At 46.2% G+C, this 12,777-nt stretch overlaps 2 protein-coding genes across 2 annotated transcripts; both read right to left on the bottom strand.

Annotated features, from left to right (window-relative positions):
* Nucleotides 1–103: 103 nt before the first annotated feature.
* LOC9630075 (asparagine synthetase domain-containing protein 1) lies at nt 104–2,697 on the bottom strand. The gene is made up of 12 exons (XM_024679975.1): nt 2,629–2,697; nt 2,237–2,582; nt 2,024–2,169; nt 1,568–1,960; nt 1,403–1,505; nt 1,243–1,348; nt 1,111–1,195; nt 867–1,042; nt 709–808; nt 542–658; nt 435–491; nt 104–360 (listed from the first exon to the last, which is right to left on the bottom strand). Exons 1-12 carry the CDS (start codon nt 2,695–2,697, stop codon nt 256–258), a joined length of 1,803 nt encoding a protein of 600 aa, XP_024535743.1. The 3' UTR covers nt 104–255.
* A 582-nt stretch (nt 2,698–3,279) lies between these two features.
* LOC112350471 (pentatricopeptide repeat-containing protein At3g09040, mitochondrial-like) lies at nt 3,280–6,944 on the bottom strand. Its single transcript, XM_024686718.1, has 2 exons — nt 3,734–6,944; nt 3,280–3,688 (listed from the first exon to the last, which is right to left on the bottom strand). Exon 1 carries the CDS (start codon nt 6,869–6,871, stop codon nt 3,782–3,784), a length of 3,090 nt encoding a protein of 1,029 aa, XP_024542486.1. The 5' UTR covers nt 6,872–6,944; the 3' UTR covers nt 3,280–3,688; nt 3,734–3,781.
* Between the last annotated feature and the right edge of the window lie 5,833 nt (nt 6,945–12,777).

Genomic DNA, 12,777 nt, shown 5'->3' with positions numbered 1-12,777 from the left:
TTCACCTCCTCTAACCCTAGTTTATATACCACTTTTGGTGGCTTCATTCCATACCACGGCATGTGGGATAGGTCAGGAGTACACGTGTATTGACACGTGGATGTGGGTTTTGGTTAACCTTGCTTAGTTTAGCTCTTAATCTTTTTATCATGAACACTTTCTCTTGAAGTTCTTCCGGATCAATCGAACTTCCATTTTATCCTTGGCCATATTTTCTTACTCCGTGAACTCGCAAACTTGTCATGGATGAACATATCATTCCAGATTCGCGAGCTTCACGCTTCCAGCCGAGGCTTTGTTTGCGGCTCGGTTGCTCCCAAAGTCGCGCCTGTTGGACTTTTTGGCAATGCCACTGCCAAACTGCATGGAAGTTGAATGAAAGCTTGAGCAAATCTCCAGAGAGAAAGAAAAAAAACGAGAAGTGGATTCTAAACCTGTATTGCACGCTTTGCAAGACTGGCGCTTTGAGAAAGTCCTAGTGACCTCGCAACCTGGGAAAAGCAACAAGTGAGGCTGGAAAAATTACGTTTTTCCTCCGAACCTGTCTCAGGATTTTCTTGTCGCCGATGCCGAGATCTTGTCTGAGATCCACAACTTCTTCCAGAGGGATGTCTAGGAACGTTTGGATCACATCCTCGTCTAGAAATGGGAACCGAGCCTGTAAGAATGACTAGATTATCTCTTTGAGCTTTTGAAAAGCTAGCGAACCTCCTTTCCATGATCTCCAATGCAGCGATCGTCTCGTCCCAGGTTTCGTTTCCACAGCCTCTGCATGTCCAGCCTCATCTCCGCTGCCAGCGCTTCCCATCTTGCAAGACAAAGAAGAAAACTTTCAGCTATGGATGGAAAACGAGACAATCACTCACCCTCCAAGCTTGAATTTCGTGCGGTACCGCAAGTAGCCACCACATTGCTCGTCCGCTCCTGCTCCAACAAGCACGACTTTCGCTGCTGACTTGTAAGAAATGCGGACTTTGTTGTGATCTTCCACGGCTCCTTCTCCTCTGGCAGCAGACCAAAGAGCTGTTCCGATGTTTAGATCCTGCCAAGTTAAAGAAGTCGTCCAAGAGCGAAAAGAAAAATCGAAACTGGAGGTCTCTTTTTACGTACCATGTACGTTTCTGAAGGACATATCAGAGAAAAAATTGTACTCTCGTTTGTGCCTATGTCTTCATCGACTTGAACAAGTCTCCACCTGCAACGCAATGCCGTGATTACTAGAAATCCAAAGAAGAAACTTACTTGCGTGAGGGCGAAATCCTTCGAAGTTCGTCAATGCCAGCGATCGCAGAAACTCTATCCGGTGCCGATGGACCATCAAAGCTAACATTTAGAAGGTCAATGGTATCTGTAAGGAAAAAAAGTGAGCCTTTCCATAATTGTGAAGATAAAAACAACATACAAGCAGGATCCAGGCACTGATCAGTAAGCGCAGCCAAAATCATCGAATCGATCCCTCCGGAAAAGAGGACTGCCACAGGAGTCTCCACATCTTCTGGCCTGCTCTTTAACATGAATCGGAGTAAGAACCAAGCTCCGGAAAGAAAAACCAAGAGAAGAACTATACCTCTTTTAAGTTCATTCTGCTGTTAACGAGACGCCTCTCCACAGATTCCTTCAATACAGTCAGAGCGAGTTCGACAGCTGCCGAAGAAGAAAAAGAAGATGGTGATGAGTGAGCTCGGTCCCAAAGCATCAGCTTGTTTAGAAGTGGATCCTCCCATCTGTGAGTTCGTATCTCTCCCTTGCAAGTGAGAACTTCGCCATTGCTAAGTTGTAGACTGTGAATCCCACAGGGAAGTTCCTTCCAGAAAGCAAAAGGATCGTAGAACAGCTTCTCGTTGTCACAGGGAGCTACGGAGGATAGAAGAAACCGTGGATCGTCCACCGAAGGCCAATGCACGAGAAGACTTCTCCTTCCAAAGACATCACGTCCAAACCATATTGTCCGAGTGGAGGCCTATGATCACATCCAAGATAAAAACAACGTTTCCAGATTCAACTTTGAAGGCTAACTACGTACCTGGAAGTAGATTACGGCCCAGGGACCTCTTACTTGAGACAACGCTTGACAAACTCCAAAGCTCGAATCGCATCTTCCAAGCCTCTCCAGCAAAACTTCGGTGTCGTTTTGACTTGGAAGAACTTCCAAGCCTCCAAACACTTCACCTACAAGATTTCACGAAAGAGATGTAAGATTTTCTCTCAAAGGAAAGAGAAACACATGAGAACTCACCATTGTAGACGAGGATGTTTCCATCGCTGTCCCGTAGAGGCTGACAAACTCGATGAGATCCCCTAAGTTGCAAAGTGGTGCCAGCAAATTCCAAGGTAGCAAAAGCTTCCTGTGGAACGTAGATCTTTCCATCCTGCTCATCGACTCTTTCGTCCTGGATTTTGGAGCCAGTTTGATGCTGCCAATCATCACCACAGTCCCCAGCTTCCCAAAACTCGCTAGAAATCTGTAAATCCCTCTCCAGCTGCTCGATCTTTCCTGTGCCAAGCCGGACAGTTCTCACGCCAAAACTATCGGGCCCTCGCCTTCGCAATGCGGCGAGTAAATCCTCCAGACAAGGCGTCTCCTGAGAGAAAAACATCAAGATACCATCACAGTCAGCGCTTAGATACCTTTGATCGAGAAGCCGAGATCCCCCAGCTAAATTCCACTCCAGTGACAATCAGTCCAATGCCACACATGGCTAGAACCCTAATTTCAAGTATTTAAATTTTTTCTTCAAAATATTAATTTTCATTTGAGAGCAATAATTTGGGTTTTTTAATAGTAATGTTATTCTTATTTATTAATCTTATTAATCTTATTAATCTAATTAATCAAATGGAAGTTTATAATTTATAAACACAAGATTAATATTATTAATATCAACCATAGAATGCTTATAAATAATAAATACAAATGAATATAGATGGTAGAATATTCAAATATATTCTTGGTATATTACCACAAATTTCAATATTTTAATTGTTTATTTATATATTAAGATTTAGGAAAAAATTATATAAACATTCAAATGAATATTAATATCCAATACTCAAGCGCAGATCAGTGCCTTTAGAGCAAGAACATTGGAGAGACCAATATGAAACTTTGCTATGAGTTCCTCGTCCGAGATCTTCACACTTGCCACCAGTGAAAGAATTTCAGTGTCTCGCTCTTCCATCTTCTCCTTGAGCTGTGCTATAGCATTTGTGATATCAATCCTGAGCCTTGCAACAGTAGCGCCCAAGTTATCTTTATCCGCCAACCATTTCTCCAATGACTTCAATGTTAATGCCCTCTCGAGCTTGGCCATCCTTTGGGCCATATCATCCAATGCTTCGTCAATCTCCATTTTAGTATCTGCTATGGCGTCTACCAAGTTCATTTTGGCATCACTCAAGCTATACTTGATCTGGTCCTTCTCTGTGCGTAGGGATTGCTCTATGGCCGCCAACCTTCCCTCCAGGTTCAAGTCTTTTGCCATTAGTGATTCCTCCATGGCCGTCATTTTATCCTCTAGAGGCCTGAGGCTTCGTAGGATCTCCCTTTGGTGTCTTTGCAGCTTGCCCGTCATGAAATCATCGAGATGCTTCACGCTTTCCCACACCAAATCTTCCTTGAAGCTCTCGAGCTGGGATTCCACGAAGCGAGCAAACTGTGTTCCAAAGAATTCCATGGCCGAAGTCAAACCTAAAACCAAGCGCTATGAAAAGCTTGCGCCCAGAAAAGACGTACCTGATTCCATGCAGCTTTTGAAGTTGGTGGCCCTAAAATTGGAGATTTTTAAACTCGAGCTTTGGCGCCCATCACAGCCGTCCACGTCACCTCGTCCGGGTAGCAAGGCATCGCATCCACCGTCGAGACGGCATCTTCCACGCGATCCGCGCGGGCCAGCAGATCCACCATACACGTGTAGTGCTGGACGGTCGGATGCACGCCAAACTTGGGCGCCATGGATTCCAAGCACTTCCTTCCCTCCTCGACCAGCCCACAGTGGCTACACATCGTGAGCACCGACACAAACGTGATCGCGCTCGGTCTCACCCCCTCCTCGCGCATCCTCCCAAACGCCTCCGTCGCCTTCCCGGAATCGCCCAATCGCCCATAGCCCGCGATCAAGCAATTCCACGCCACAACATCCCTCCAATCCGCGATCGAATCAAACACCCGCTGCGCGCAATCCATCGCACCACACTTTGCATAGAAATCCAGCAGCGAATTCGCCAAGATCGGGCACTTCGCAGCCTCCTCTCTCCTGTGAATCTCGCCATGGACGCTCCTCCCGGCCTCCCGGGCCACTGCCTGGCCACACGCCACCAGTACGGCGACCATGGCCCAAGTATCGGGTTGCGTACGGCACCGCATTCGAGCAAACGTCTCGAGCGCCATCTCGGGCTGCCCGTTGTCCGAGTAGCCGAGCATGAGGACCGTCCACGCCGCCACGTCCGGGCGATCGATCGCCTCAAACGCTTCGCAAGCTTCGATCATGCTGCCACACTTGGAGTAGAAGGCGATGAGCGCGTTGGCAGCGAAGCCATCGTTCTCCAGCTCCACGCCGGAGCTTCGAGCTCGAGAGTGGAGAGCTCGGCCTCTCTCCAGCGAGACTACTTTCACGGCATTGCCATCGATCGTTTCTCCAGTTTCCGTGGATGCCAGAGCTGAGAGTGCGGAGAGCGCAGCCACGAAAGCGCGAGCATCCGGCTCGCAGCTCTTCTCGGCGACCATCTTCTCAAACAGCTCCAAAGCCACCTCCGGCTGGCCGTTGTCCGCATAGCCGGATATCAAGCTCGTCCATGACACCGAGCTCTTGGCGGCCATCCTGTCGAAGACTTTCCTCGAGTCTGCCATGTTCCCACACTTTGCGTACATGTCGATCAGCCTGTTGCTCACGAAGATGTCCGAGGAGACGCCAATTTTCACGGCCTGGGAGTGTATCGCCATGCCTTTCTCCAGGCTCTTCACCTTGAGCCCGGCTTCTTCTCCAGTTTCTCTCGAGGCCAAGGCGCAGCAAGCCGAGAGAGCTGCGACGAAAGTCCGAGAGTCCGGCGACTCCACCCGCGCGAAGAGTTCTAGAGCAACCTCGGCGTCACCATTGTCGACGTAGCCGGATAACAACGCGTTCCAGGAGACTAGATCCGGCTTCTCATCACCAGAGCTCTTGATCCTGTCGAAGACTTGGCGAGCCTCGAACAAGCTCCCACACTTGGAGTACATGGTGATCAAGCTGTTCACCACGAACACGTCCGAGACGTAGCCTCTCCCCACCACCTGCGAGTGTATCTCCCGTCCTCTCTCCAAGCAAAAGCTCGTTCCTATGCCGAGCTTTCGGTCCTCGGTACCTAGGTTCCCGCAGGCCACAAGCCCGGCTACGTAAGTCCGTGCATTGGGCTCGCAAGTTCCACACTCCTCCATCTTGGACAGCGTCTCTAAGGCCACCCTGCTCTGTCCGTTCGCAGTGAATCCCAGGATCAAAGACGTCCACGAGACAACGTCCGGTTGAGTCATCCCGTGAAACACCGCGCAAGCGTCTTGCATGCTTCCACACTTGGCGTACATGTCGATCAAAGTATTCGCGACGAAGACGTCGCAACTGAATCCCTGCTTGGAAGCTTGAGAGTGGAGACCCATCCCGGCTTCCAGACTGCTCAGCTTCACGATGCTTCCACCGGTTATCTTCCTGCCCTGCTCTCTCGAAGCCAAGACAGAACAGGCCAGCAACGCAGCGACGTAGCTTCGAGCGTTTGGAGGATCGGGGCTCTCGTTTTTCATCAGCTGGAAGACGTCGAGTGCCTGCTCTGGCTCGCCATTCTCGACGTATCCCATCATGAGCGAAGTCCACGACACTACACTCCGGCGAGTCATCCCATCGAAAACTTGACGAGCTCTGGCTATGGCTCCACACTTTGCGTACATGTCCACCGCGCAGTTGGCCAGGAACAAGTCGGAGCCGAATCCACGCTTTGTGGCTTCCGAGTGAAACCGCGATCCTTTCGCAAGACTCTCCACTTTGACAAGCTTTCCTTCGACCAGCTTTGCTGCTTCCTTTGCTGCTAAGGCCGCGCAGGCAGCGATTCCAGCGACGAAAGTTCGAGCATTTGGTCGGCAAGGTGATGAACCGGTGGTCATCAACTCGAAGAGCTTGAAAGCGTCGTCGGCCTGTGCATTCGAAACGTATCCCATGATTAAGCCGGTCCACAGCACGACGTCACGGCGAGCTGGAGCGATCTTGTCGAAAACCATACGAGCATCCTCCATGCTCCCACAGCTCGAGTACATATCCACCAGCGCGCTTGCTACGAAAACCTCGGACTCAAATCCAGCCTTTTCAACTTGCGAGTGAAGCGACACTCCAATCCTGAGTGAAGAAACCTTGGTGATCGATCCACCACCACCATTGCCATCTTCTTGTTTCGCTGCTCTTTGCGAACACGCCATCAAAGCCGCGATGAAAGTCCGAGAATCCGGTGTGGTTTCTCGAGACGTCTGGATTTGCGAGAAGAGATCGAGGGCAAAGTCTTCTCTGCCATGTAAGACGTAGCCTTGGATCAAGGCATTCCACGACACCACGTCATGGAAAGCCATGCTGTCGAAGATCATCTGTGCCTGTTCTAAGCTCCCACACTTTGCAAACATGTCCACAGCCGCGGTGGCCACGAACAAATCCGAGAAAAAGACTTTGTGCCGGCTGTAAATCTTCTCGCCGGCTTCCAAATCCCTGCCGCTGCTACACGCCTTGAGGGCTTTGAGCACCACAAGCAATGCCTGAGACGAATCTCCAACTTGGTCGCCATCGAACTCTACGAGACAAGGGCGCTGATGTTCTAGATTCCTCGCCAGGCGCAATCCCAGGGCGCGGCATCTTGCTGCTCTCATGAAACGTTTCTAGCGATCGATCGATCCATCCATCAAACGTTGCTGAAGCGCGGAGCTACCTCGATCGATCAAAATACACTAAATCCCTAATGCCGAAGAGATCCAAAACCCTAGAATCTTCTCGTTTAGCCCTTTGCCCCTCTAAATCAAAGGAATCGAATTATGCTCATAGGTTTTTACGGAACCATGATACAATTACATTGCTGCTCAGCAGCGATCCGATTCAACCATTGCTTAGAAGGTAAAGCTTGTAAATCAGTAGCTTCATTTTTAGAAAAAAAAATTGTAAGCACATAATACTATGTTATGCAGTTTAGGAAACAAAGACCAGCATTTTTTATGGACACTAACTCCTCCTGGAGTCTGCTAGTTGCTCCCGGAATCCAGCAATCAAGGCCTCGCATAGAAATTACAATATAATAGTTGAATATGGGAGCTTGCAAGCATAATCCCAAACTCTAGTTAGTTGGGAAGCAAAAATCTCCATAAATTTATCGGCTGAGCTGTGTGATAGAGTAGACGTTTTTCTTTGCTTTCCAGATAGTAGTGCTTGGCAAGGTTTCTTGGAGTGGGGTGAGCTGACTTTTACACACACTTAGAGCAACAGTAAGGACATTGTTTGCATTGTCATCACCTTGAGCCATTGTGAACCATTTAACACTCCATTTCAACACTACATGGAAACTTATCATAATGTAGAACTTCATAAGCATATGCTTAAGCGCTTTCACCACCAGCCTTTTTTCATGTTTCTGTTGAGTTTTTTTGACCATGGTGTACATGTATGTAGTGCATGTGATCGTAAGATGAGATTTAAATATATTGTCACTATAAATTCTTGGAACCTTAGGGAATAAATGGGGATAAAATAGCAATTAAAAGCTCTTTTATCAAGCAATTGCCCCTTTTCCAGTTAGCTTAAGGGGAGAGAAATAGATTGTGCTACAATGTATGACTTCCTAGTGCAATATGCTATTTCTCACAATGTGTTAGGTAGAAAGAAGATTAATCTATATGGGAGGAAGATTATGGTGGCATTATATTGTGGGGATAGATCTAACAAATCCATAGTAGGGAGTGATGAAATGAGTCAGGGTATTAATAACAATGAATGGGTAATACCTTTGGAAGTGATTAGTATGAAGATGAATGAATGGAAATGAAGAGGAGGTTTTGTAGAAAAGAATGATATAAAAGAAAAACAAAAACTTTGAGGAAAAAACTAGAGAATTGCATGCTTCAGGGACAAGTAGAATTAATACAACCTTAAGTGAATATCCAGATGACCTGGATAAAGAAGATAAAAAGTAAAAGAATAAAGTCGAAAAGAAATGAAGAAAAAGAAAAATAAAGGAAAGACTCACTCCCATACAAGCTTAAGATGGTAATGGTTGTCGGCACGCATAATTTCATGGCTATAATCATCACTAAAAATGTAAGCACCTCCTCTAACATATTGCTAGATGATGAATGGGCCAAGCCAATGGGGAAAGAACTTGTATGCAAGATCTTCAAGTCAGTATGATATATTCAAATCTTGCTTGTCATATGCTACCTTGAGACAATTTTTAGCTACTAGAAGGTGTCTAGCAACATATTCATCCAATGCCAAAGTCTTCCAAGCTCTTGCCTCAATCTATTGCTTCTTGTTGAGTTGAAGATGTGTTGCTTGTTGTAGAGAAAGCTATAATGACGGGATCTGAATGTCAATAGGAAGGACAACCCTTAATATATAGAGAAGTGAGAAAGGTGTTGCTGCAATAGACATCTTAGTTCTGAAGCCATATGGTTCTAAACAACCATAAAATTATGAATAAGTGTTTGTGCCAATGTCAAGGATGATTGTCAACTAGATTCAACAGAATTGTCTTTAAATCTTGTTGGAAGACTTGGCTTGTTTGTAGATATCTATTGATGTTCAAAATGTGTTGGACATTAAGTTTTGCCATTAGGTATGTAACTGCTTAGCTGATGAAAGTGCTACCATGGTCACGGCCAAGATATAGGGCGCATGGTTTTCACCCCTTATCCCACAGTGGCTTACCATAGGATAACTATGGAGTAGAATCTTAACCTTCCATATACCACATGCTATATGTCCAAGGTAGTAGAGCAAAATTTGAGTTTGGGCCATTGAATGAAAAGATGAAACCAAACTCCTAAGCATAAAGCTAAGGAGTAAAGGAAGTAGAGTGTGGAATGACTTTTGAACATATAGCCTAAAGAGTGAAAGGACAGGAGCATAAAATGATTTAGAACATTCTTAGAGCATTCAACATCCCAATGCCAAGATCAATATATAAAATAAAGTCAAATGAAATTTAGCGTTATTATATTAGTGGCCTAATGCAAGGATATGGGTACTCCACCAGCTACAATGGTATAGAACTTGGGCTTAGACTTGTGAGACACAAATCTCTAAGCCCCAAAGTGGAGCCAAAAGGGTGCCACGTGGTAGTGGCTGAAGCGAAAGCTAAACGAGCATAACACATTTAGACTAAAAGCTCCGACTTGAAAGGTCGAGAGCGGGAGTGGAACTCCCAACGAAGTGCTCAAGGAATAAGCATGAAGCGAGCAATAAGTGAGTCTCTAGAAAAGGGACACAAAAGGACGAACACATGACACGTGGAAGTGTCCAAGATGGAGTCTGAGAAGGAGTCCGAGATGGACCCCAAATGGAATCCGAGATGGACCCGAGATGGACTCGAGATGGAATCTGAGATGGACCCAAGATGGAGTCCGAGATGGACCCGAGATGGAGTCTGAGATGGAGTCTAAGATGGACCCGAGATGGAGTCTGAGATGGAGTCCAGATAGAACTGGGACCGAGACCAAGACTGAGTCCGAGATGGAGTTCGAGATGGAACCGGGACCGAGTCCGAGTTCAAGACTGAGACCGAGACTGAGTCCAAGTCCGAGACTAAGACCGAGACTGAGTCCAAGTCCGAGTCTAAATCTGAGTCTGAGTCCGAATACTAATATAGGTAGTTGGGTGAAAGCCCAAAGCAATCGTCCCCCAATGCCAGTTTGGCCCGAGAAGGCTGTCCCCAGGTGTTGGGTGATGAATTAACCATTGGGAAGTCCAAGATTAGAGTGAATGCAGACCGACAAGCGAGGTAGCTTGGTGAAGTGTTCAAGAACCAGCTCTAGTTCCCTTGAGAGATTGAATGGTTAATGCTCCCAATCCAAGCGTGGGTGGCACTATCTACTTGGATATCTAGCGTGGTTCAATGGAACCTCACTCTAAGCCCATGGCTAGAGCACCCAAAGGCGGAAGGTGGGGAGAGTACCCATGAGGCTCATATAGGGCCACGGTGTTCCGAAATGTTGTCCTAAAGTCCCAGACTATGGAAAGGAAGAGGAGTGGTCCTCTAGTGTAGTGACCAAGGAGGAAGTCCCAAAGGATAGTGGGAATTAGTGCTTGGGCTTGTGAGCCTTGTCCCAGGGCCAGTGTTGGCGAATACGGCCTGTAAGGAACCAACTCCCCAAGGTGTCGTAGGCTAAAAGATCCCCGAAAGCATGACCAAAATGACAAAGAGTTCATCGGATGGGACCGAGTCTGAGATTGAGTCTAAGACTGACTCTGAGACCGAGTTCGAGATGGAGTCCAGGATTGAGCTCAAGGCCGAATTGGACACCGTGTTCGAGACAGAGTCCGAGATCCGAATCGGATCCAAGACCGAGTCCGAGATCGAGTCCAAAGTCGAGTCCGAGATCGAGTCCAAGACTGAGTCTAAATACTAATACAGGTCAAGGGGTGAAAGCCCAAAGCGTGCATCCCGGGGGGGGGGGGGGGGGGGCTGTAGGGGGTTCCAAAAGTATAGTAGGGATAGTGAGGTCCAGGAACCAGTCTTGAAGGAACTCTCCAATAGTGCTTCCAAACCGACTTGAGGTTGAGATTGAGGATGAGGGGCCTTGGGTGGGAGTGAGCATGGACTCGGGTGGTGCTGAAGGGCCCACCCAAGGAAGTGCTCAAGAGCAGCTCCCACTCCCGAAAGGGAAACTGACTGTAGTGCTCCCGGCTCATGTGGAGTGGTGCCTCACTTGAGTACCTTGTGGCTCATTGGTCTTCGCCCTTCCTAGGGGCTTGGACCTCCCCTTCGGAATGGAAGTGGGGGGGTAGAAGTACCCATACCGGGCTGTTAAGCCACGGTGTTTTGCCTCAATGTCCCGAAGCAAGTGTTGCACCCAAGGCTTGGGATTTAGAGGGTCCTATGATCAAGTCTTATTGTATCAAGGGATGTTAGGAACCTGGAGGTTTGGTGTGCTTGGCTGCTTATGCCTGTGGGGAGTGTAGCCGAACCTTAAGTCCAGTCTAACCCGGGGAGGGGGATTGGGAGAAATTTGGGAATCTGTGGATAGATGGCTAACGCTCCGTTGCTTGTGCAGTGAGTAGCTGAAACCAAGTAGGAGCTAGTACAATAGGCGGGAACCTTGGCGAGTGAACTTAGCAAAAGCCAAGGCAGTGTTGGTCAGATAGATGAGGTAAGTTGGTAAATTGGAAAGGAAATGATATCTTAGAGACTAAAGTATCAGTGAATAAAACCTAGACTAGAACACAAAAGTATTCCAAGTAAGTTATTATCCGATAAACCAGTATTAGAGTATAAGAACCACCAAGATCATCATAATTGGTAAACATAGGAATCACCATCCAATAAAATTCAATAGCAAGTATATCATCAAGGAAACTCAATGATAAAACTTAACTACTGAAGATGGCAAATAGTATGCTAAATAACTTACTAAAGATAACTCAAAGAACACAAAGTATCATTGACTGACAAGCACAATGCTCGCGAATGTATCACCCGAAGGAAATAACATCCCAATCTATTAGAATGAACTTGAGCAATAATCAACAAAACAAAATGAATGTTGCAAAGCAAACAAACGCTTGTTCATATCAACCATCGCATTAGCCATTCTGAATAGATCCCGGTCAATAATACCAAGGAACCAAAGCTGCTCAAGCAAGTGTCAGCAACATTCTACCAATGTCTTAAACCCAATAGACCAATCCAAAGCAAACCACAAAGAACATGTGGTATTGCGAAAAGCCAAAAGCCATAAAAAAGAACAACTAACCATCATAAAAAACTATCAATCATCCCATTAATAGAGAGATGCATAATCATCATTGAAAAAAGAATCCATCATCCCGAAGAACGGCAAATCATTCTATATCAACAATAATTAAGCAAAACCCTTGATAAGGATAATCAACTATCCCAGATGATAGTCAATCATCACCAATAATTGCCAAATGCAAATATTAATTTCAACATTGAATCTAACAAACCAAAATGCCTTTCCCCAACAACTTCTAACAAATGGAACAATAAGCACAAGACTCAAGGAACTAAAAGCTTGAAGAAGTCTATAGCCAAGTCTTGCCTAATAATGATCACGAATCTCACATGAACTAATTTCAATGCTAAAGAAGAAAGCATGGTACAACCCACAACATCCTCCTCAACACATCCATAAGCTAAACTTCATAATGCCAAAGCTAATGAAGAGTGTGTCCGCATCAATCCAAAATCTAAGCATAACGAAGCTATGCTCAACAAGTGATCACTAATCGATCCTCCATGAATCCATCTATAGCAAGACATAACTTACTTCATAGCAAGTACAAGAAGAATCACCAATGATCAATATATCCCAACTCAAATCCAACAAAGATTTGATCACTTCAATATTAATCACTAACTCTTCATCTCGTAAAGCTAGCATAGTCCATGACTGAATTACTTTTCAAGGAAAAGCCAAAGCTTAACCCTTACTAAATAATCTCGTCTATAACGCAACTAACTCAAACTTGCCACTTAGTTCATTTGAACGTCAATACAGTTGCTAACTAGCAAATGCACGAATGCCAATAACACAAAGCCATAGCCAAA

Source organism: Selaginella moellendorffii, unplaced genomic scaffold (assembly GCF_000143415.4).
Source record: "Selaginella moellendorffii unplaced genomic scaffold, v1.0 SELMOscaffold_1, whole genome shotgun sequence".
In the NCBI taxonomy this organism is placed as follows: Eukaryota; Viridiplantae; Streptophyta; class Lycopodiopsida; order Selaginellales; family Selaginellaceae; genus Selaginella; species Selaginella moellendorffii.
Note: the sequence above shows the minus strand (reverse complement) of the source record. Positions and strands in the feature narration are given on the sequence as shown.